At 42.2% G+C, this 26,648-nt stretch overlaps 1 protein-coding gene across 2 annotated transcripts in view; it reads right to left on the bottom strand.

Annotated features, from left to right (window-relative positions):
- LOC134949309 (cytochrome P450 2B1-like) overlaps window positions 1-26,648 on the bottom strand; it is a 184,648-nt gene that overhangs the window by 135,413 nt on the left and 22,587 nt on the right. The window contains exons 2-3 of one of the 2 annotated variants that reach the window (XM_063937806.1): window positions 14,366-14,528; window positions 992-1,141 (exon numbers count right to left, since the gene is read on the bottom strand). In XM_063937806.1, the coding sequence (XP_063793876.1) occupies window positions 992-1,141; window positions 14,366-14,528 (313 nt within the window). The remainder of the gene's footprint in view (window positions 1-991; window positions 1,142-14,365; window positions 14,529-26,648) is intronic. The other variant, XM_063937807.1, reaches the window with a different exon arrangement.

Here is a 26,648-nt window from a genome sequence, read left to right as displayed (position 1 = left end):
CTTACATGTGGTGGGATGCCTAGCACCGGGCTAATCACCCTGCATATCTGGCCCTCCCCCCACAGTATAGGTGCGATAGCATTGCTCTGCTAGCGCACACGGCGAGTAAGTTCCTACCTGCGACACATTGCTGCACTGGTAGGTGACTTTCTGCATCCCGGATCACAGTGGCTGCGTGTGACATCATGCAGCTACCGCGGCCTGCCCCCCGCATGGTCCAGACACGCATGCGTTGCCTGGACTGCGACCCAAAAACGGCGGCCTAACACCTCCGGCCCGCCCCATCCCGACCAGCAAATATCTCTGCCTGTCAATCAGGCAGAGGCGATTGCTGGGCTGAGATGCCAATCGCATCTCTGGCATGCACATGCGCACTGCAGCGCATGCACAGTTCAGACCTGATTGCCCGCTCTGCGAAAAAGCACAGCAGCAATCAGTTCTGAATTATCCCCCTGGTGAAGTTGTGGCAGTATGTGATAAGTGTATAGGACTAATGAGTGGAGTTATATTGAGTATTCAAGGTTGAATACAAGTAGTGGTAGATAAATGTGTGTCCATTGTGTAGTGAAAGACCTGAATGTAGTGGGGAGTGATGGTGTTATAATTTGTGATCATAGTGTGCCTGTGATAGAAAATAAAAATATTTTTAAATAAATTAAACTAAAAGAAACTAAGTGTGCAGGGTCATATGTGCACACAAATGGATGAGATGTGGTGCAGGCATTGTTGTGGTGAATTGCGTGAATTGTCAGGTGGGTTGGGGATAATATCATTACCTTAGTCACACAGTTGTTGTTTTTTGTGTGTTTTACTTGGTTCCATGTAGAATACAGCAATAATATATTAAAACATTATCTTAGAGAATTTTCATACATGCCCTGTTAAATAATGCAAATGCAGTGTGGTTTGTGGGTATGAGCACTTTTGGTAAATCCATAGACTTAATATTCTTTACACATAATTTTGTTTCAGCTATCATATCTCCACCTACCTTTGTTCTTCATAAATGTCTCCCCGAGACACCGAGCCTCCTCCTGGATCCTCTTCTCAATGCTTCTCTTCCCCATGCCCAAATTCCTCATATTCATGAGAGAGAAGTGACGCATTGTCTTCCATCTTTCTCCATTGCTCATGATGATCCCTAAGAATTCAAACATTGCACTCTGTAACATCCAATTAAAGTGTTTCCCAAACTTACTTTCACTTAATAAAGCAAGGAAAAATAGTTCAACACTTCTTCCTGGATGAAGGCGTAATATGGTAGACAGTAGTCATGCAACATTTAACAATGACATAAGTAAAATGTGTCCATATACACCTAGGGGTATATTTACTAAGATTTATGTTTCTGCCGATGTCAGCCGAGATCATGACTTTGCTAAGTGACACAAGTTGGTGGCACAAACACCTGACCCATCTAGGAGTTGCACTGCCGTGGCAGACAGGATTGCGCTTTTAAGAACTAGACCCCAAACAGTACATGATGCAAAGAAAGAAAAAGGTGCACCGAGGTAGCAGGATGACTTTGCTAAGCGACACAAGTGTACGGCACAAACACCTGGCCCATCTAGGAGTGGCACTGCAGTGTCAGACAAGATGGCACTTTTAAAAACTAGTCCCCAAACAGCACATGATGCAAAGAAAAAAAGAGGTGCACCAAGGTTGCTGGATGACTAAGCTAAGCGACACAAGTGTGAGGCACAAACACCTGGCCGATCTAGGAGTGGCACTGCAGTAACAGGTAGGATGGCACTTTTAAAAACTAGGTCCCAAACCGGACATCATGCAAAGAAAAAAAAAGAGGTGCAATGAGGTAGCTGGATGACTAAGCTTAGCAACCCAATTGGGCAGCACAAACACCTGGCCCATTTACGAGTAGCTTGCAGTGGCTGAATGTTGAAAGTGGCACGCAATTTTTTTGGCCACTGACAGCATCTCCTGCACGCCCGTAATTTTTCAAAAATTCCTCACCTCCAAATTAATTGTATGTGCAAAATATGGGACAAACTGGTATTTTCCCAGATGTAATGCACGCACAATACTGGTGACACAGGAGAGTGTACCCCTAAACCACACACACACAACAAAGCCTGTAAAAGTAAGTTGGATAACAATAACTCTTTTATTTGGACGAAGTTATATAACAATATGCGTCACAAAAGAGCATACCCATAAACCACACAGGGCAAACCCTTTAAAAATTATTTGGATTAAATATTAATAACCCCTTTTAAATTGGAGTACATAATATACAGCACCACTGAACTTATACGGCAGTACCTCTGAACTTATATGGCTGAACCACTGGACAGGACTTATATGGCAGTACACCTGGACTTATATGGCTTCTTTTAAGAAGTCCTCTCTGCGCATCAACCAGCTGTTGATTCACAGACTGGGGCAGCTCTACAGGTATTGGCGGTAGGAGCCAGGGGAAGGCCCCCGTCTCTTTAAGTGCCAAGGACACCAGTCCCCACAGTCCCCCCTGATGGCTGCCCTGGCTTAGTTATCCAGCTACCTAGGTGCAACCTTTTGGCCTAAACTGGATGAAAACAATATTATGAGCAGTGAGGTGGTCAAAATTAACTGGAAATGAGTGAAAATTAATGTTATTGAGTTTAATAATATCACATGAACAACATAAGGCCAACATTCTGTGATTTTAGCTGTTTTTGTGATTTTTGTAAAAAAACCTAAAAACTGATCCAAACCCAAAACCCGCAAGGGCAGTTTGGGCAAAACCAAATACAGATAAAAAAACACAAAAGGAGATACAGATCCAAAAAGAAAAATCCATGGCAGGGGTCGGCCACGTCTCTAATTATTAAATAGCGGAATAATTCAAATGCTATTTACTTCTCATTGCAGTTTTGTTTTATAGCCATAATTAAATAATTTCTATCTAATCATTAACAACTGTCAAAAATTGGATTATTGGGCCTAATTCAGACCTGATCTCTAGGGTGCATATTTTGCATTCCTGCAATCAGGTAGTCGCCGCCTACAGGGGGAGGGGAAATCGCTGTGCAGGGGTGCGATCGCATGTGCAGGAAAGCTGCACAAACAGAAATTTGTGCAGTCTGCACAGCCCAGGACTTTCTCTTCCAGTGCGATGATCGGGGCCGGAGCTGACATCAGAAACACTCCCTCCAAACGCCTGCTCCCTCCTGCCTTTTTCTGGACACTACTCTAAAATGGTCAGTTGCCACCCACAAATGGCCTCTTCCTGTCAGTCAGCTTGTGAACGCCCATGCAGTCGCTTTTTTCACACCATCCCGTCGCTCCGTGTCACTGCGGACCGACGCACCTGCGCATTGCGGTGCATACGCATGTGCAGTTCAGAACTGATCGTAGGTTGGCTAGTCAGATGCTTGGCTGCATTGGGAGAGGAATCAGCAGCAGAAAGAAAGAAGTAATAATGCCACTGTATAGGTCATTGGTACGGCCTCATCTAGAATACTGTATTCAGTTCTGGAGGCCATATCTTCAAAAGGATATTAATACATTAGAAACTGTACAAAGGAGGGCAACTAAAATGGTGCATGGCCTACATCACAAAACATACCCAGAAAGAGTAAGAAATCTCAATATGTATAGTTTGGAGCAGAGAAGGGAAAGGGGGAACATGATAGAAGCTTTCAAATATATGAAGGGTTTTAACAAAGTCCAGGAGGGAAACATTCTCCAAATGAAGAGAAGCAATAGGACACGAGGACATGCACTGAGACTGGAGGGGGGGAGGTTCAGGGGAAATTTGCGGAAAAATTATTTCACAGAAAGGGTAGTGGACAAGTGGAATAGCCTCCCATCAGAGGTGGTAGAGGCTAAGACAGTAGAGCAATTTAAACATGCATGGGATAGACATAAGGATATCCTTACAAAAAAATAAGGATCAAATAAGGTTAGTGATAAAAAAAAAAAAAATAAGGGGCAGACTAGATGGGCCAAGTGGTTCTTATCTGCCGACAAATTCTATGTTTCTATGTTTCTATGTTGTACAAAAATGCAGCCTAGGGATCAGCTCTGAATTAGGCCCATTGTAAACTTCTCAGATGAGTGACTTGGCCTATAAGGATGGCAATGTAGACTTTTCAAGTTCTTACCTGCAAAACCTCATTGTACAGCAAAATGGACTGTGATGAAAACATTTCACAACTCCTGTGTCTCGTTTTGCTGCTGTTAGATAACAAGCTGCTTCTCTAGCAATAGCCAAACCTATTTACAGTCTTAAAATGTACCTCTCTACAATAACATCCCCTGTCATTCACAAATGTTTAGCTTTCAATCTCTTGTGAGCCCTTGAACACTTGGGGCAATATCCAATTAGCCATGATAATTGACCATGGCTGATAGGATTCCTGCTTAGTTTATTATCAACATAACCTTTATTATCAAATTTAAGGAAGATTAGCTGTGCACGGAATACACAGTTTAATAATAAACAAATAAAAAACATTAAGGACCTTTGCTTATAATTAATTTATTAAAATTGCTGATTAAAATTAGGGAGGAGCTGGTTCAGTTCTCTGAGAACCGAACCCCCTTCAACCTACAGATCCGGGGCGATCCGAGCCACAGCTTGGATCTCCCTGCCTGCCCCGGATCCCCAGTTGAGGCAAAACCTCAGGATCCCACTGTTGGATCCTAAGGTTTTGACTCGGATGCCAGTCTCCATAGTAACCTATGGAAGACCGCTGATTGGCTGAGAAAGCTGTCTGTCACTGCTCTCAGCCAATCAGCGTGTCCCCATAGGCTACAATGGGCAAGATGGATGCCCCCACAATGTTAATAGCGCTGCCGCCCGCACTACCAACACTGTCGCCCACACTGCCGACACTCGCACACTGCCGGCACCTCTGCACTGCTCGCACTGCCGACACCCCTGCACTGGGGACACTTCCCACACTGCTGGCACCACCTTCTCCTCTAGGGATCAGGTTACAGACTGTGCACTTGAATTATATTTTATACATATGTAACATTATACTGAATAGGACTATGGTGTACTATATTTTCTACAGTGCATTAATCAGGTAATTTATCACACATGAAATATATATTTCTAAAAGGGGCCCAGACCATAGACTAATGGTTAGCCAAACCTCTAAGTTGGCAGGCCACACCCCCTCCAAAGGTTAGCCACACCCCTAAGCATGGGCCCCTACAGATGTACTACCCCCGGTGGGCCCTTCTTGCCCCAGTTTGAAACTGGCTGGCACACCTACACTGAGGACACCTCCAGTACTCCTGCACTGCCGACAGTGTCGGCACCCTTGCACTGAGGCACTTCTGCATTTCCGGCACTGCTGGAATCCGACAATCCCGACACTGTTGGCACCACCGCACTGAGGACACTGCTGGCACCCCTTTACTGCCTAAACTGCTGGCACCACCGCACAGAGGACACTGCTGGCACCCTTGCATACCGACACTACCGCATTGAGGACACAGCTGTCACCCTTGCACTGACAACACTGTCGGCACCACCGCACTGAGGACACTGCTGGCATCCCTTCACTGCCAGCACTACTGCTCTAAGGACACCGCTGGCACCCCTGCACTGCTGGCACCAGCACACTGGAGACACTGCTGACATCTCCGCACTGAGGACCCTCTGTCACAGTAAGTGCCCTATTGGTGTATCTAATCTGCACTGTATCCGACCCTCACTGTAACCTGTGCTGTATCTGACCCACACTGTATCCAACCCACATTGTATTTGACCTGCACTTCCTACTCCTCACTGTTTCCAACCCACACTGTATCCGAGCTGCATTGTATTTTACTCACACTGTATCCAACCCACATTGTATTTGACCTGCACTTCCTACTCCTCACTGTTTCCAACAGACACTGTATCCAAGCTGCATTGTATTTTACTCACACTGTATTTGACCTGCGCTGTATCCAAGCTGCGCTATAGCCAACCCACACTGTATTTGACCCGTACTGTAACCTCATTTTATTCGGCCCATGCTGTATCTGAACCACAATATATACAACTCACAGTGTATGCGACCTGTACTGTATCTGACCTGCACTGTATCTCGCATTGTATCTGACCTTGCACTGTAGCCCACCCTCACTGTATGTGACACACACTGTATCCAACCTGCACTTTAGCCTACACTGTATCCAACCCATACTCTGACCTGCACTGTATCCGACCCGAACTGTATCCCACATTGTATCCGACCAGCACTGTAGCCAATGCGCACTATATCCAACCCACACACTGTATCCAACCCACATTGTATTTGACCTGCACTTCCTACTCCTCACTGTTTCCAACCCACACTGTATCCGAGCTGCATTGTATTTTACTCACACTGTATCCAACCCACATTGTATTTGACCTGCACTTCCTACTCCTCACTGTTTCCAACAGACACTGTATCCAAGCTGCATTGTATTTTACTCACACTGTATTTGACCTGCGCTGTATCCAACCTGCGCTATAGCCAACCCACACTGTATTTGACCCGCACTGTAACCTCATTTTATTCGGCCCATGCTGTATCTGAACCACAATATATACAACTCACAGTGTATGCGACCTGTACTGTATCTGACCTGCACTGTATCTCGCACTGTATCTGACCTTGCACTGAAGCCCACCCTCACTGTATGTGACACACACTGTATCCAACCTGCACTTTAGCCTACACTGTATCCAACCCATACTCTGACCTGCACTGTATCCGACCCGAACTGTATCCCACATTGTATCCGACCAGCACTGTAGCCAATGCGCACTATATCCAACCCACACACTGTATCCAACCCACATTGTATTTGACCTGCACTTCCTACTCCTCTCTGTTTCCAACCCACACTGTATCCGAGCTGCATTGTATTTTACTCACACTGTATCCAACCCACATTGTATTTGACCTGCACTTCCTACTCCTCACTGTTTCCAACAGACACTGTATCCAAGCTGCATTGTATTTTACTCACACTGTATTTGACCTGCGCTGTATCCAACCTGCGCTATAGCCAACCCACACTGTATTTGACCCGCACTGTAACCTCATTTTATTCGGCTCATGCTGTATCTGAACCACAATATATACAACTCACAGTGTATGCGACCTGTACTGTATCTGACCTGCACTGTATCTCGCACTGTATCTGACCTTGCACTGTAGCCCACCCTCACTGTATGTGACACACACTGTATCCAACCTGCACTTTAGCCTACACTGTATCCAACCTATACTCTGACCTGCACTGTATCCGACCCGAACTGCATCCCACATTGTATCCGACCAGCACTGTAGCCAATGCGCACTATATCCAACCAGCACTATATCTTACATTGTATCTGACCCACACTGTATCCGATCTGTACTATTCCACCTACTGTACACTGCAGGTTACAGTGCAGGTCGGTAACAGTGTTCAGTACTGTATACACCTGCACTGTAACCTGCATTGTATCCGACCCTCTTTGTATCCAACCTGCACTGTTACCCGCATTGTGTCTGACCCACACTGTATCCGACCAGCACTGGAACCCGGTCAATATTTAACTGTGTGTCCCAAAATATTCCGCACTGTACTATACAAGAACGGAATGCTGTTTTTTTGTGATTGGGGAGATTTTGGGGAGCTGTTTGACAAAATAGCTGATTGATTGGGGCTTTACATGGGCCCAGAGTGCCAGTTATCAGCGACCCAGGGCCCCCAGGAGGGAAGTACAGACTGGGCACTGAGAATAGGCATGAGCTGGGGACATGTGTACTTGTGTAGGGGGCATCAATGTCTGCTGTTACACATATTTTTTGTTTTTTGTTTTTCATTTGCTGTTTGGTAACTACTTTAGAGCAATGATATTGTACAAATGATTCTCAGGAAATGTCTGTGTTGGATTGTTTTCTATTGAAAGTACTTATGAGTTGGTGTGATTGGTTATTGCTAATACAGAACTAATTTGTAAAATATTTTTTAACAGAAATAACTGCCGTGTGTCTGTGCCGCTGCTCTGTTGCTTAGTTTAGCCAGCCAGGCTTTGGCCTTTGTTGGTGAACAATATTGTGAGCAGTGAGGTGGTCAAAATTGACTGGAAAGGTGTGGAAATGAATGTTATTGAGGTTAATAATATGGTAGGAACAAAAACACCCCCAAATTCTGTGATTTTTAGCTGTTTTTATGTTAAAAAAAAAAAACCTGAGAAAGTGTCCGTTGCACATCTCTACTTAAAATGATGACTAAAAATTGTTTTATAACTCACAAAGTACCCATAAAAATCGTAATTGCTAAATAGCTCCAAATTGAGTAAAGGGAATGCTGAAACCGCATTTACAAACTTCCCATACAGGTTTATCCTCATACAAATAGCCTCAGTACGTAATGCGGTGCAATACACCTATGGATATATTTACTAAAAGTCAATTTGGGTTGATTTTTGATCGATTTTGTGTTTCAAATCACACATTTAGTAACAGAAGATTTTTTTACATGTTTTTCAAAAGTAAATGTGATTTAGACCCTGAAATACAAAATTGACAAAACAATGACCACAAATCAATCCAGATTGATTTTTAGTGATTATGCCCCTAAATCACACATTTACTAACAAATGTTTTTTTTTTTACATATTTTTTGTAAAAGGATGTCAAAAATCATCTGTTCGTAAATCATGTGATTTAGACCCTGAAAAACAAAAATCGATCAAAATTAACCCAACATCGACCAAAAATCGATCGACATCGACCCACATCAAATTTTAATAAATATAATCATTGGCGTGAGTGAGGCACAAGATCCAGTGAAAATCGGCTTGCTCCAAGTTATTTTTCATCTTCTTCACATTAAAAGGAATCTTATGGGCCCTACACACATGCCGATTTGTTTGAAAGATATGAACAATCTCGTTCATAAATGAACGAGAACTCGTTCACATCCTTCAGTGTGGAGGCTCCAGCGATGAACGATGCACGGCCCCGCGCTCGTTCATCGCTGGTCCCCCATCGGCTGTGCATGCAGGCCAATATGGACGATCTCGTCCATATTTGCCTGCACTTCAATGGAGCCGCGTGACGGGGGGAGTGAAGAAACTTCACTCCTCCCATCATTGCCCCCCCCCCACCGCCGGGTCGCTCGTTGGCCGTATCCGCCATCGGGCAGCTCAGCGGCGGATCGGCCAGTGTGTAGGGCCCTTCAGTCACAAACAGATGTGATAAGCCACTTTGTGAAACTGTTCTGATTAGTATGCTATGACACACCTGTGTTTCTGTGTGCATCTGAGTCTGTATATGAAGCACAATGGAACTTGGTGTTAACAAAAAGGCTGTGGCTGCTGCATCATAGCACTTTGTTAACATATTCAGACTCAGTCAAACAGATATACAAGCCGTGTCATAAAGAGGTGGGGAGCGGGTACTCTTTACCCGGGCCTGGCCGATTGGAGGGGCCCGGCTCCCGTTGCCCCCCATCTCCATTGCAGACAACATGCAGAGAGAGAGTACTGAAACTTTTGTGCAGCAGTAGCCTCTCTCCCTAGCCCAGCTATGTGCTACACTGGGGCGAGAGGGAGGCAGCAGCAAGCTCTCTCTCATGCGATCACACAAGCCCCACAGCCCAGTGCACGCGGCCGCATATAACTTTTAATTTTAAAGATTTTCTGAGGAAGGTGTGTGGCCACACCTCTCTGCATTGGGCACACCCCCATCCTTTACCATTTAGAGCTCTCAACACCCCTGTATGTGTTGTATATTAAATTAATCAGTGCAGTGTCACGAGCAGCTGGTTGAGGACAAAAAAGACATTTTTGCACAAGCTGAGTTGCACAGGACCTGGCATGCTGAGAGGGGCTCATACTTGCCTATTTTTTAAGTTTCCTCTCCGGGAAAAGCCCAGTGAGGAGACATAGCAGGCTACTTCGGGGGGCGGCAAGGGGGGGAATGAACTGTGATTTCATTAGGCCCCGCATTTAAGGTGAGGAAATGCCTGAGATTTGCCAGTCCATGGGCGGGGTTAAATGTTGTGATTAGCCCCACCCCTTCATGGCTGCCAAGAGGGTATTCTTTTTCACCCATCCTGCCTGCTTTACTAGGAAGCGGGGGGGAATCTGCAAGATGCGGGAGACTCATCTACTCTTACGGGCCTGTGGAAGAATACCCAAAAAATCATGATTCTCCCACAGCTTCCGGTATGGTAGGCAAGTATGGTGCAAGTGCAGCAATAGTGTATAAGGACACATATGTACAGTAGAAACAAGCTACCAGCAAATAATGGGTACAGTTCAGTCTCAAAATTGCAATAGGAAAGTCCCTTACACAGATGTCGAGATTATATGTTAATTGTTCTTTAATAAGGGATAATTACCCATTGGTAAAATACTCCCTAATTGTGCTATTGCAACCCCAGTTTAAGTAGTGTTGATTTGTGTAGTCAACCCACTATAGGACTACAGATTCCACGTCAAAGCCCTGGCATTCCTCTCTGTTCACAGTGCCCTCTCTGGAGAGACCACAATGCATTTCAGGTGCTTTCACTGATCTAAAATTGCATCACCTTTGGCTGTTGTTAATCTGGCTCCTTGTGTACTGTATCTGCAAATTGAGCTACTACACAATAACCATGAGCTGCAAGTTCTTAAAGTTATAATGTAAAAATCCATCTCCGATTTAAAATTACAGCACAGATATGTTTCCTTGAAGCGTTTCAGTGCATGTCTGCACTTTCTTCATCTCCAGATCCCTTAAGTTAGTGACCCTCACTTCACTACACCTACTCTTGAATAGATATCCTACGCTCACCCTCTTGCACTTACCATGTCCTCACTTCTCTTTACTCTTTCTCCCTTTCCTCTTTTGAATGTTAAACAATTCACTTTTTCCACACTCTCTCTCATAGCTGCAGACATTTTTATCTTGAAAGGAAACAATATAGTTTACCCAGTCACTCAGGCGATAGTACCACTCAATATGAAGGAGAGGCCCCTTCTGGTAACTAAAACATTAAAAATTGGTTTGTTACCACAGACAAATCTAAAAAGGCAAGAAAAAGGGGTTGTGGCTGATGCCAGCATTTGGGATGTTGGAGGTCAGAAGACCACCCCGGGGCATCCTAATGGTTAGAATCCAAACAGGTAAGTATGTTGACCCTCCCCCTAACCCTAGCCCTCCCTTCCCACAGCCTAAACCTATCCCCCCACCGTGGTGGGCCTATACCTAACTTACCTCCTTGCTGCCTAAACCTAACCACCCCCACCCCCCAGGTTAACTTCTAGCAGCAAAGCAAACAGTCATTCAGGATCACAGCTATCTGCATTCCGGTTCCGGGATTGCAATCCTAATCGGTATTTTAACTACTGTGATCCCGACCATCGGGATCTGATTCTTGACCAGATCCCAGAATAAGTAATGAATTGTCCAAACAGTGCACCACATTTGAACAATTCATTTCTTTTGCTTGTCTTTGATATTTTCCTCTCCCCGTTCCCTTCCACATAATATCTCCTCTGAAATATTCTTATTGACTATAACATTGGCACTAAAACTATCCTATCCAGTAGCACAGTCTTCCAAAATTATAAACATATCCTAATTACCTTCCATATAAATTGCTTAATCCCCATTATCTTCATTGCATGAATCGTGCTCTCTTTTCTGCATTATTTGTTACCATACTTTGCCTAATATATAACTTCTCCATTCCTGATGAAGTTATTCCCCAATACAACAGCAAAATGTAATTCGTGTTGGTTAAGGTTTTTCCTGCCAAACTATTAATTCTTTATGTAGGGTTCTCATCAGAAATAGTGGGGCCCGTGACAGACAAAAATAGGCAGGGCTCTCCAAAGCACCCTCCCCTAACCCTGCACACAATAAAACAGATGCTAATGAAAGTGTTGGGGGGACATTTTAAGCTGCAGTATATTTGAACGATATTGCAGCAGCTCACACATATACAGTGTAGACATACTGTACACCAGTGGTTCTCAAACTGTTTGCAGTGGCACCCTGGGGTGCCGCGAGACACTTGTTGGGGTGCCCTTGTTTGGTGGTCCAGGGCCAATTTAAATTATTTATGGTCTATGTAATAGGTAAAACCAGTGGTAGTGGCTGCCAATCTCAAAAAATGTGGACAAATAGAAGGGAATCCTGTCCCTTACCACATAATTGACCCTAAAGATGACATAAACACACTTTACTTAATTTAATATTTCTTTCTAAAATTTCTCAATAAGAAACTTCTGGCCTAAGGGTGCCATGAAAAAAATTCTGATACTCTAGGGCACTGTGATTCAAAAAAGTTGGAGAACCACTGCTGTACACATATAGATACATACAGTACAGAATTCCCATAAGCAAGATAGGAACTACTTGGGTAAGGAGAGTGTATCCCTGCAACATCCTACTTGCCTCAATATGGACAGGAACAGCAGTAGTGGTGATTGTAGGAGAAGTAATGTCAGTAAACTGCTCCCAAGGGTAGTCACAGTGACATGTGGCTGGAATGCAGTGCTGTTTCAAGGAGAAATAGCAGATGGAGTAGCACCTACATCATGACTCTGTTGTGTATATAAATTACCCGGCCTCAGCTTATCATGCTGCTGCTCTTTCACAGTAAGAGTCCTCTCCCTGTCACTGTGTGTAAGCAGTGTGAGCTGCAGAGCAATGACTGTCATGGGCCTCCTCCCTGCCTTGGCCCAGGCCTTCAGTCCCTACAGACCTCTCCTGATGGCGGACCTGTCTTTATGGTTAGTTTGCTCAACAACTACTGGGCAACCTTTTTTACTGACACATCATCCAAGCTGCATTGTTATATGTAAAACATCCCGTAGACTTAGGTAAAAATAATATGAAGTAATCTATTTATCCCATTACATTCTAATACTACTCTACCATTCTACACACAGATTTGTAGGAAACTGGGCTGATCAATCCCGATTGGGCACTACTAAGCTGAAAGCATGAAGTCTAATAGGCTCCCCAGTCATTACTAAGAATCCCCCACCATAGTAGGATGGACTTTACTGCCAAATGTCATCCCTCCAAGTTAGCACAGATAAGACTGGTGTGAGATGGGATGGTAAGGAAGACCCTCCCTTGCTTCATTAGTGAAGTCAGTTTTGAGGTACTTGACAGGAAGCATTACAATGACACAAGATCACAGGGAATATAGAGTTAGCGATTGGACCAGTGATATGAACCATGAGGCACCACAGAAAGGACTGAAGCTGAAACCACAGGAACAGAGTGGAATGCTAGAAAGCCAAATGGTAACTAGATACCAAGAGGTATACAGGTGAAACTCAGAATATTAGAATATCATGCAAAAGTTCATTTATTTCAGTAATTCAAAATAAAAGGTGAAACTAATATATTATATAGCCTCATTACATGCAAAGTGAGGCATTTCAACCCTTTATTTGTTATCATTTTGATGATTTTGGTTTACAGCTTAAGAAAACCCCAAAGCCAAAATCTCAGAAAATTAGAATATTACATAAAATCAATAAAAAAAAGGATATTAAATACAGAAATGTCAGACCTCTGAAAAGCATAATCAGTATTTGGTTTAGGTCCCTTTTGCATGAATTACTGCCTCAATGTGGCGTGGCATGAATTCTATCAGCCTGTGGCACTGCTGAGATGTTATGGAAGACCAGGATACTTCAATAGCGGCCTTCAGCTCTTCTGCAAAGTTCGGTCTCATGTCTCTAATCTTTCTCTTGGCAATGCCCCATAGGTTCTTTATGGGGTTCAGGTAAAGCGAGGCTGGCCAATCCAGCACAGTAATCCCATGGTCATTGAACCAGGTTTTGGTACTTTTGGCAGTGCTTGTCTGCTGAAGGAAGCATGAAGTGCTCTAAAATGTTCTGGTAGATGACTGCGTTTACTCTGAACTTAATAAAGCACAGTGGAACACCAGCAGATGACTTGGCTCCCCAAATCAACACAAACTGTAGAACATTCACAATGTACTTCAATCATCTTGGATTATGTGGGACCTTGGTTTCCAAATGAGATGCAAAATTTGCTCTCATCAAAAAAGAGGACATTGGACCACTGAACAGACCAGTTATTTTTTTCTTGTCAGGACATGGAGTTTTGCTTTCTGTGACTTTGATTGTGCAGTACTGTACTCCAAACTGGGGTGCTGCTGTCTGTCCGTCTCATCCCATTCCCATTATGAGCAGTTAGGGAGCCATATACTAATTGGAGATAAGGGTAATAAATGTAAAAGGCAGAAAAAATCCCTGTACGTATTGCTTCTCGATATATGTACTAATGGCATTTCTCTGCCTTCTGCCTACTAGTGCTAAGTGCAGGCTACAATATAATATACTGTAGTAGTATTATTATTATTATTATTATTATTATTATTGATATATTTTTAAAAATCTTACCATAATCCTTAAAGAACAGATTTAATATAGCTATTTCTCCTCTTTCAGTAAACACATCGCCGCAATCAATCAACGCCTCCTTCACTGCATCATAACCAATCAAAACAACAGCACGATTTTTGCCCAGGTAGATTGTATACACTGGTCCATACTGCTCACTCAGCTGTGGAGACACATTCATTATATTGCATTATGTGTAAAACATTGGAGTTGTTGTACATTTCCTTAGACACCATATTATAGGTTAACATTGTGAATAAATTATCATCTTCAACATTTATTTATGAGGAACAACAGAATTTTCAGTGCCGTAAAGTCAACAACAGACATGTAAGCATAGAAGCATATCAGTAACATCTTACAAATACATATAGTAAACAGGGTACATAGTACTGCAACGTAGGGTGCGCGGTTGGCGACAATTGACAATTATATGTTTAAATTACTTTCACTTGCAGCTTTCCACCTTTTTGAAGCCCAGCAATGACTGACAGCTACCCCTTCCATCGCTAATACCTATACAACATTCATGAGCTTTATAGCTCTTTGTTATTCAGTCACACTGTCCTTTATTATATTTCAATATGCTGACATACCCAGGATTCAAACTCTTTGGGCTCAATTCAGTTTGGTGGGATGTTGCGATTTCCAGGAGTTTTGGGAACTTTTGTAGCCAAAACAAATTCCCACTAATTCAATTCTCGGAGATGTTGCTCTGTAGTTGGAGATGTTGGAATTTAGTTGGAGATGTTTTTACAATTCCTGACAATTGTTTTCTCTATTGCTTATAAGGGACAGACCAATTCAATTAATAACAAAAAGGTTTAAAGAACTGTTCTGTGCGCAGAAGCAGCCTGTCAGTTATATACTTATGGAGCTATCCTTCACCCCTCACCAGTAGTGTAAATAGACAAGAAAAAATGAAGAAACAACTTAACCAGCACTTCTTTGTCGATTCACTGGTCACTTAATTCTCATCATACCATCTCCATCAATAATGTATGTGACAAAAATAGAAGAGAGAATATAGTGTAACACAGTTTTAATTGACATACAACATCACAAATAGATATTAAAAAATCCAATTATAAAAAGGGAAAAATCCTTCAGAAAAAAGGCAGGCTTCTCAGTCAATTTATGCAGTGGGTTATTACCAGATTTGGTGGAACTGCAATTTGACAGTTCAACAGCAGCTCATATGGGTATGATGGGGATCCCGGGAACACCATTCACAACCATTAGGGCTGCTAGTTCCAAGACAGTTCCTCTATTGCATATAGACTGGATCGCCTCCTCCACCAACACGCTTCTTCCCCAACTGGGGTCTTTTTTAAGGTGTGGATATGCCTCTAAACATCTTCTGATACCATTTAAATAAGCAGTGTCCAATGATCTCCTTCTGTGCACAGCTGGACAATTAGACACAGACTCCTACAAGTCCCAGGGTCCTCTGCCGTGTACGGACTTCCCGCTACATCATGTCTGGCATAGTGGGTTGCCATGGCAACGTCGGGTTCTCAAGCACAGTCGAGTAACCACTTGCAGTATACCATTCCACTGCATCCATACCCATATATACATATATATATATATATATATATATATATATCTGTGTTCCATTAATGCGTCCATAAACATTCATATTTAATTTGAAGAGGAATAGACATCGATCCATAAGTATTGTTGCGTCACTTCTGGTGACGTGTAGAGATAAACACTCATTGTCATGGAGTCCAGGGCACAATCTAAAACAACTAATATACATAGATTCCATAAAACTCATATGAATCAACAAAACAGATTTAGAGAAAACACACTTAGTTTAAAAGTAAGTATCTAATTTAAAAATCATTTAATTTCAAAATCAGCATTTAAGCCTCCTGGTTTTAATGTCACTAATTCATAAATAGCTTGCATTTCTGACTTAGCCAATTGACTGGCAAGATCTTTTCTTCTCCATGTACCATCAAAAGAACAATAATTATTTTCTAAAATAAAAGTTACCCATTTCTCAATAACTTTGAGTCTTTACAAGAATTTATTAAGAAAGGGGTAACTTATTTTAGAAAATAATTATTTCTCTTTTGTTTTTACATTTTACCTAGAGGACATTGGTACCACCATGGGCACTAGATGCGCTCCGAGTTATGCAAATATTTTCATGGGACAGTGGTAGGATTCCACCATTTCGAATCAATGTCCGTTCAGAGCGAACCTAGTGTCATGGAAGAGGTACATAGATGACATCTTTTTTTATTTGGAAGGGTGATGAAGACAGTCTTAAACAGTTTTTTAACTATCTTAATTCTAATACCGAAAATATATTTTTTACTTATGATAGTAGCTGTGATTTGACCATTTTTATTAAAAACAATAAAATAGAAACCAAAACATTCATTAAACCAACAGATTCAGGTGATTATATTAATGCCACGAGGTGCCATCATCCCAATTGGCTAAGCTCTATACCAGACAGCCAATTTATGCGCTTAAAACATAATTGCATTAATCCAGAACTCTATGAGATACAGTCTGAGGAAATTAAGTCCAAATTTAAGGCTTCAGGATACCCAGCAGATCAGATAGAACATACTAAAACTAAACTGGCAAAGTTAGATCGTAAAGACCTTTTACACACAAAAAATAAAGAGGCTAGTGAGAGAGGGTCACAATTTGACTGGGCATTTATAACCACGTTTAATAGCCAACATAAAATTCTGGAAAAATCTCTGAATAGACATTGGGGGATCCTAAGAAAGGACCACATCATTGGCCATTTGCTGCCAGAGAGACCTAAACGCATTTTCAGGAAGGCTCCAAATTTGAGGACAAACCTTCTGAAGAGTGTGCAACCTGCGAAACGACTGATGTGCACCATGAAATCTAAGGGTTTTTTCCGGTGCGGAATATGTACTGGTTGCAGAAATATACCAAATAATAGTGGGAAGATAACAGGTGTTGATAAAAAACAATGAATTTAAAATATCAGATTTTGTAACATGCAATAGCACTAATGTTATCTATGCTATTGAGGGCACAAGTAATGTGTGGTATATAGGACGTACTTCAAGATCCCTGAAAATTCGAGTCAGTGAGCATTTAAGAAACATCAAAAAGGGGCTGATGACCCATGCACTATCTGAACACTTCAGAATTCATCATAAGAGCTGCACAGCAGGGATCAAATGTTTTTGCGGTATACGGCACATTAAGAATCATTGGAGAAGAAAAGATCTTGCCACTCAATTGGCTAAGGCAGAAATGCAAGCTATTTACAAATTAGGGAAATTAAAACCAGGAGGCTTAAATGCCGATTTTGAAATTAAATGTTTTTTAAATTAGATACTTATTTTTAAACTAAATATGTTTTCCCTAAATCTGTTTTGTTGATTCATACGAGTTTTATGGAATCTATGTATTTTATATTGTTTAAAGATTGTGCCCTGGACTCCATGACAATGAGTTTGTTTATCTCTACACGTCACCGGAAGTGACGCAACGCTACTTATGGATCGATGTCTATTCCCCTTCAAATTAAATATGAATGTTTATGGACGCATTAATGGAACACAGATATATATATATATATATATATATATATATATATATATATATATGTGTGTATGGATGCAGTGGAATGGTATACTGGCAAGTGGTTACTCGACAGCGCTCGAGAACCCGACGTTGCCATGGCAACCCGTTATGCCGGACGTGACATAGTGGGAAGTCCGTGCACGGCAGAGGACCCTGAGACTTGTAGGATTCTGTGTCTAATTGTCCAGCTGTGGAGATCAAGGAGATCATTGGACACTGCTTATTTAAATAGTATCAGAAGATGTTTAGAGGTATATCCACCAGGGACGTGCAGTGAGCTAAAAGGCTAATGAGGCACTAGCTAGCACTAGAATCAGATTTACACACAAAATATGAGCCAATGGGTACATCTGGGCACCATACAAAGGCTCAGCAGCATAAACTCCTGGAAATTTGGTGAGTTTTGATCAGAGATGTGCGGAAAAGATAAGCAGGTGGGCACTGCCTCACCTGCCATAGACATTTTACTCCAGAGTTTTGGCAAAAAAAAACGATTAGAATAATGCAAAGAAGACATTTCAAACATATTCTTTGTATTTTTCATATACTTTAACAGTCAAAACTCTTGTATAAATGTAAGTATGATAGGAAAGGCTCTGCCTCACCTGCCTCACCCCACCGCACGTCACTAATATCCACACCTTGAAAAAGACCCCAGTTGGGGAAGAAACGCGTTGGTGGAGGAGGTGATCCAGTCTATAAGCAATAGAGGAACTGTCTTGGAACTAGCAGCCCTAACAGTCATGAATGGTGTTCCCGGGATCCCCATCATATCCATATGAGCTGTTATTGAACTGTCTAATTGCAGTTCCACCAAATCTGGTAATTACTCACTGCATAAATTGACTGGGAAGCCTGCCTTTTTTCTGAAGGATTTTTCCCATTTTATAATTGAATTTTTTTTAAACCATTTGTGATGTTGTTTGTCAATTAATACTGTGTTACACTATATTCTCTCTTCTATTTTTGTTACATACATTATTGATGGAGATGGTATGATGAGAAATAAGTAAGCAGTGAACCGACAAAGAAGCGCTGGTTAAGTTGTTTCTTCATTTTTTCTTGTCAATTCAATTAATATCGGTTGTGGTGAGAGTTCTAATTGCTGACAATTTCTTTCTAAATATCTCAATTTTTTCTCTCATCCCCAAAGGGGTGAGAGTTTACAAATTTTTGTTTTGAATTTAATACTAAGCTATTAGAAATGCAGTAAATAGGTCTAATTTTTTAATCCAACATGTTTATATTCCCACTGGCTAGTTTAGCAAGTGGTATTTCCCTCCCACATTGTTAGTAGTTTCAACTAACATATCTTGTTGCAGTAGAGTATTTCACATGAAGAGGGAGGACAGCATGAACCTGAGTGGAGTTTTAAAAGTACGCAGATCAAACCTTATCATATAGAAATATGATTACGCAACTAGGACAGCGATGTGTTTTGTGCTGCAGCGTACCGTCACTACCATGCACCCCCCTGCCTGCACACACTACCTTGTACCCTGCATCCCCCTCCCCGCAAACATTACTTCAGCTACCCTGCGCCTTCTCCATGCATACACTACACTATTTCTCACTGTACACACCCTCCCCTCCAGACTACCGCTGAACAAGTGGATACCTTTAAATATCTGGGTTCAACTATCAATGGTCACCAGATAGCTGCTACAAGTGACATCATGAGTCACATAGGTTGTGCCACAGCTGCCTTTGCATTTCTGAAAAAAGACCTCTGGGGCCAACAGGACATTACCATTGCCACAAAAATTAGGGTATCAACGTATCAGTTAGAACAATATTACTTTATGGTTCAGAATAATGGCAATACTTTAAAACTACCTAACAAAGTTGGAACGTTTCCAAATGAGGTGCTTATGAAATAGACTACAAGTAAAACTAACAGACTGGAGAAATTAAAATATCCGAAATCTATGCAAAGACCAACCCACAGTTGAATCGTATATTGAAAGATATCGTTTAAAGTAGTTTGGACATGTCTGCAGAATGGAGCCTAAAGAATACCATACCAGTGCCTAAATACTGTAACAAATGCCTGGAGGAATGGAAAATAGTAAGTGATATGCCAAAGAACACATGGCTAATGTCGATTGCCCAAGATCTTCAACCATTACACTTCCATATTGATGATGCCAAGCAAGCCACCCTAAACAAATCCCAGTTGTGTTTGATTATTAGAGATCCCGTGCCTTTGGCTGTCACAGTGCCAGCAAGCTTAATCTACTGGTGCCAAAGATAATTAAGTCACATTATAAAGCGATGATTGATGTTTTTCCACACTTTTACAGAACAATGTACTGCTTCCCACTGCTGCTACAATTCCATTGAGGTCAGTACCAAAATGTTTTTGCCCTCTTCTCCAAAATCTTGCCTTATATAACATTGCATTCCTGGAAGTACAAGGTGGGAAAATAAGTCTCCTCCCTCTCCCTTCCCCAACTTGCATATTTAAGTCATACTAATTACAATATCCCTCCCTGAAGTGAATTGCAGACTTAAAAAAAAAAAAAAAACATTCCTGACAATCGAATTCCCAGGAGTATGCAAGTTCCCGGGAGTTTGCAAATTGCCGACATGTATATTTAAGTCAGACTAATTACAATAACTCAACTCTCTGAATTGAATTGTAAACTAAAAAACACATTCCTGACAATTGATTTCCCGTTATGTATGGGAGTTTGAAAAGTCAGGAATTTGAAGACAAACTGTCACTGAATTGAATTGACCCTATTGTCTGTGGCATTGCAGTCTATTCATTGAGCTATCAGCCCTTTCATAGAAAATTAGAGTATTCTCAGCTAGAGAATTCTAACTATTTGAAGCATACCTTGTACTTTGTGAAAAAAATGGTCAGCATTGCAGCTGAGCAGATCTATGTAGTGTGTGGCTGCAAGGGATTGCACACTACATAGATCTGCTCAATTGCAGTGCTGGTTATTTTTTTAGAGAGTACAAGTAGATTCACATTGTTAGAAATCACAGTTTTCATGCAGGATCAAATAGGTCAATGAGTAGGGTGTTTTGCTGGAATGCAAAACGGATTTGTGTCTAAATTGATTTTCTTGCAGTGTTCTATAAATGTGTATTATATATATATATATATATATATATATATATATATAAATCCAGCAGCAGCCGGCACTCATATATCAAAGTCACTGATGCTCAGGTGCCAGAACAAAGCATATGCAAACATCCAACAAGGAACGGCACTCAGAGACAGAACATTAGAAAAATTTGTATTTCAGATAGTCAGTCAACGTTTCGGGGAGTAGATCCCCGTCGTCAGGACAAATACACAGAGTAACAAACAAACCAATCACTTACCTTCCTAAATACCCGAATGTGCTCATCGCCGCCATCCCTTCCGTTCACGCCCACAGCTCTCACTGCTTCCGCTGACGTCTCAACACATCCGCTTCCGGAAGGCGCCGTTTCCATGGGAACCACATCTTGCGGTTCACCTCATCTCCGGCTGCGTTCCACCAGCAGGGGGAGACGCAGGCAGAGCATACAGAGGAGGCAGGACTGTAACAAGAAAGGGACGGACACTGCAATGAGACAAAATACAAAAAATACATATAAGACACAACATAATAAGAAATCAACAGTACCAATAGAGACTGTCACAGATAACATCCAACCCAACATCCCTAAATAGACACAAATAAAGCACAAAGGTTACACAAGCATATTCCAGTTGATTTTTTCATTTAAACCCCCGGGAGCACAAGTACCCAGTCTCATGATCCACTTGGTTTCTTTAACTAACAGAGACTTAGCACGATCACCACCCCTTAAACTAAGGGGCACATGATCAATAATAAAGTATCGTAAAGACTCCAGCGAATGGCACGCACTCTTAAAATGTTTGGCCACCGGTTGGTCAATTGGTTTACCTTCAAGGGTGAGTTTAATGGCCGATCTATGTGCGGCCATCCTTTCAGAAAACTTACGTGTAGTCTGGCCGACATACATTAGCCCGCAAGGACAAATGATGATGTATACAACAAACATAGATGAACAGATTAGAACAAACCTGATATCATATGTTTTGTTGCAGTGGGGATGCTTGAAGGATTTGCAATTCAGCATAAATTTACATGTCGCACATCCACTACATCGGTAACAGCCATCAGGTTTATAGTAAACATTGGGGTGTCTAGTCAGACCCATACCAGTGATATCAGTTCTGACTACTCTGTCCTTGATGTTACGCCCACGACGAAACAACATCAGAGGAGTAGTATGATGGAACACTTTTAACTCAGGGTCTGATGACACTATAGGCCACAAGGCCTTAGTGGCTCTACTAATACCCCCACTAGAGGAGGTGTAGTCACTGGGGAAAGGAATCCTATGAGTAAGATGTCTATGCTTCGGTTCCAGAAGGGTTTGCCGAGACATGCCCAACACTTCCTCTTTATGTCTGTCAAGCATGACAGGATCATACCCACGTGAGGCAAACTTATGGACCAAGGAGTCAAGTTCTTCAGGAACTTTGGAGGGGTCTGATGCTATACGAGCTACTCGCATCATCTGCGAACGAGGGAGCCCTTTCTTCAGGGGCTCAGGATGGTGACTGGATGCTAGTAAAAGGGTATTACGGTCGGTTGGTTTATGGAAAACCTCAGTAGACAGACAGCCATTTTCGTGCTAAGTCTCTGTTAGTTAAAGAAACCAAGTGGATCATGAGACTGGGTACTTGTGCTCCCGGGGGTTTAAATGAAAAAATCAACTGGAATATGCTTGTGTAACCTCTTTGCTTTATTTGTGTCTATTTAGGGATGTTGGGTTGGATGTTATCTGTGACAGTCTCTATTGATACTGTTGATTTCTTTTTATTTTGTGTCTTATATGTATTTTTTGTATTTTGTCTCATTGCAGTGTCCGTCCCTTTCTTGTTACAGTCCTGCCTCCTCTGTATGCTCGGCCTGAGTCTCCCCCCGCTGGTGGAACGCAGCCAGAGACGAGGTGAACCGCAAGCTGTGGTTCCCATGGAAACGGCGGCTTCTGGAAGCGGATGTGTTGAGACGTCAGCGGAAGCAGTGAGAGCTGCGGGCGTGCACGGAAGGGATGGCAGCGATGAGCACATTCGGGTATTTAGGATGGTAAGTGATTGCTTTGTTTGTTACTCTGCTGTGTATTTGTCCTGACGACGGGGATCTACTCCCCGAAACGTTGACTGACTATCTGAAATACAAATTTTTCTAATGTTCTGTCTCTGAGTGCCGTTCCTTGTTGGATGTTTGCATATGCTTTGTTCTGGCACCTGAACATCAGTGACTTTGATATTGGAGTGCCGGCTGCTGCTGGATTTGCGTAATAGTGCCCCAGCTTGGGAGCATTCGTTGCATGGCACCCACCGTTTGTTACAGCACTTATTCTACTATTTTATTGTAAGCCACAGCACCAAGATGGACTCTGTTACTACATCTCCCCAGGATGCTCCTGGCTTTCAGTGCTCCCGGATCACGGATATGGGAGAAACGTTTAGCTTCTCACAGGCTGAAATTGAACAGATCCTATGTCAAGAATTGATCACAGACCCTGATAAGGGTGTGAATGCAGAAACATTATTTCATCAGATTTGGAGATTGAAGCGCAGAGAGATTGATTATATGCTACATGGCAGGTCCCTTTCTGAATATTTTAGGGAACATAAAATCCCTAGGGGATTCCGGGTGATGAACGTCCCTACCATAGGGCGTAACAACCTGGACTTTGTCCGAAAATGGGTTGCCATTTTAAATAAATACGCCTTTGACCTCAAGATACTGGTGATTAATGAAGCCAATACAGAATTGATGACGAGCCGATCGAAGATTGCCGCGTTTGAAACTGCTTCTATCAAAGTGCTGGAGGAGGATTCTTCCCAGGATTGGATAAGGAAACTGGAGACTCAGTGTCAACAGTATCAGAAAGATTTGCTCAAATTTAAATGCAACAAAAAACTGGCAGTTGATGCAGACTATGAGGACTATCAAGTTTATAGATGGTTGGTGGGAAACGAACCAGCTAAAGCTCATCAGCGATTTCCCAGAACAAGGAGACCTTGGCATAAGAAAACCTCGTCCAGTAACCGACAGGAACCGTGCTCGAGTTCGGACAGCGAATTTGCTACATCTGAAGCAGATGATGCCCCTGCAATAAGGAAGCCCCTGTAGTCAAAGGTGGTCGAGCCACTACAAAACCTATAACTTCACTGCCACCCGCCGGGGTGGCCAGAACAAAAGGGGTGCGCGCTGTGACCCAGCGCCAAAATCGCTAATCTTCAATCTGTCCCAGCGGAAATTAGAGCCGGTGGAAATCTCTGTACTATGCAAAGGTTTGAGCTTTGTCCCCACTAACCTCCACGATACCTTCAGTTGGTCTAAAAACATTCATGCATTTTCACGCAAATTGAGGATAAAGTATTCTTTCAGCATTCTCCAGATACCAATGACACATCTATCTTTTCAAGTTTCCATAAACACTCATCAAGATCTTTATTCGATCCAGTTTCGTCTAACGCTTCATTAAAATCCTTCCACCGGCTTTTAGATGATTCTATCACCAAATATTCTGCAGCCCCAGCTAAAATCAAGTTTAATCTCTCCAGAGCAGAAACTAAAGCACTTGAAAATTTAGCGTTTTATGACGATATTATAATCAGACCTGCCGACAAAGGCGGTGCAATCATCATTTTAGAGCTACAATTTTATAGGGATGAGATTTATGCTCAACTTGATGATGTGGAGGTTTATCGGAAATTGCCATCTGATCCGAAATCTCAATTCCAGAAAGAACTTCTGAGGATCCTCAATTCAGCCCAATTGTCTGGTAAATTACCAGACAAAATTGTTAAAGCACTTAATGTTAGTCATCCCAGGGTACCGTTACTTTACACACTCCCGAATTGCACAAGAATTCCACGAAACCTCTGGGACGCCCGATTATATCGGCTCCAGATTCTTTATATCGCCCTGTTGCCCAGCTACTTGATTCCATCTTACAGCCTTTGCTGTTATCTAGAGACTCTTTTTTGAAGGATACTACAGCATTTCTTAACAAACTACAGTCCTTGTCCGATATCCCTCCAGGAACTTTACTATGCTGTCTAGATGTCTGCAGTCTCTATACGGCTATCCCGCACAACGCCGGTTTACTTGCTATGAGGAACTTTCTAAAGGCTGAACTCTCTGAACAACTTTTTGACCACAAGCTGTTTTTGTCCCTCCTTGAATTAATCCTTAGTCGCAACTATTTTTTGTTTGATGGCTCTTTTTTTCTTCAGTTGAGAGGCTGTGCGATGGGGTCCCCTGTGGCCCCGTCGTATGCAAATATTTTTATGTTTTAACAAGAGCAACATATTTTTTTCTCCAATTCATCGATTGGCGACAGTATTTTATTATACCGTCGCTATATTGATATTTTTTTGCTGTGGGGTGGGGGGCAGGATAAGCTTGTGGAGTACATAGATGGTGTCAACAGTTCATATACTCCTATTAAATTCACGAACTCGTGCAGTTTGACGGACATCCATTTTCTTGATGTGAAAATTCACCTCGAAAATGGCTGTCTGTCTACTGAGGTTTTCCATAAACCAACCGACCGTAATACCCTTTTACTAGCGTCCAGTCACCATCCTTAGCCCCTGAAGAAAGGGCTCCTTCGTTCGCAGATGATGCGAGTAGCTTGTATAGCATCAGACCCCCCCAAAGTTCCTGAAGAACTTGACTCCTTGGTCCATAAGTTTGCCTCACGTGGGTATGATCCTGTCATGCTTGACAGACAGAAAGAGGAAGTGTTGGGCATGTCTCGGCAAACACTTCTGGAACCGAAGCATAGACATCTTACTCATAGGATTCCTTTCCCCAGTGACTACACCTCCTCTAGCGGGGGTATTAGTAGAGCCACTAAGGCCTTGTGGCCTATAGTGTCATCAGACCCTGAGTTAAAAGTGTTCCATCATACTACTCCTCTGATGTCGTTTCGTCATGGGCGTAACATCAAGGACAGAGTAGTCAGAACTGATATCACTGGTATGGGTCTGACTAGACACCCCAATGTTTACTATAAACCTGATGGCTGTTACCGATGTAGTGGATGTGCGACATGTAAATTTATGCTGAATTGCAAATCCTTCAAGCATCCCCACTGCAACAAAACATATGATATCAGGTTTGTTCTAACCTGTTCATCTATGTTTGTTGTATACATCATCATTTGTCCTTGCGGGCTAATGTATGTCGGCCAGACTACACGTAAGTTTTCTGAAAGGATGGCCGCACATAGATCGGCCATTAAACTCACCCTTGAAGGTAAACCAATTGACCAACCGGTGGCCAAACATTTTAAGAGTGCGTGCCATTCGCTGGAGTCTTTACGATACTTTATTATTGATCATGTGCCCCTTAGTTTAAGGGGTGGTGATCGTGCTAAGTCTCTGTTAGTTAAAGAAACCAAGTGGATCATGAGACTGGGTACTTGTGCTCCCGGGGGTTTAAATGAAAAAATCAACTGGAATAGGCTTGTGTAACCTTTTTGCTTTATTTGTGTCTATTTAGGGATGTTGGGTTGGATGTTATCTGTGACAATCTCTATTGGTACTGTTGATTTCTTATTATGTTGTGTCTTATATGTATTTTTTGTATTTTGTCTCATTGCAGTGTCCGTCCCTTTCTTGTTACAG

Source organism: Pseudophryne corroboree, chromosome 8 (genome assembly GCF_028390025.1).
Source record: "Pseudophryne corroboree isolate aPseCor3 chromosome 8, aPseCor3.hap2, whole genome shotgun sequence".
Taxonomy (NCBI): domain Eukaryota; kingdom Metazoa; phylum Chordata; class Amphibia; order Anura; family Myobatrachidae; genus Pseudophryne; species Pseudophryne corroboree.
Note: the sequence above shows the minus strand (reverse complement) of the source record. Positions and strands in the feature narration are given on the sequence as shown.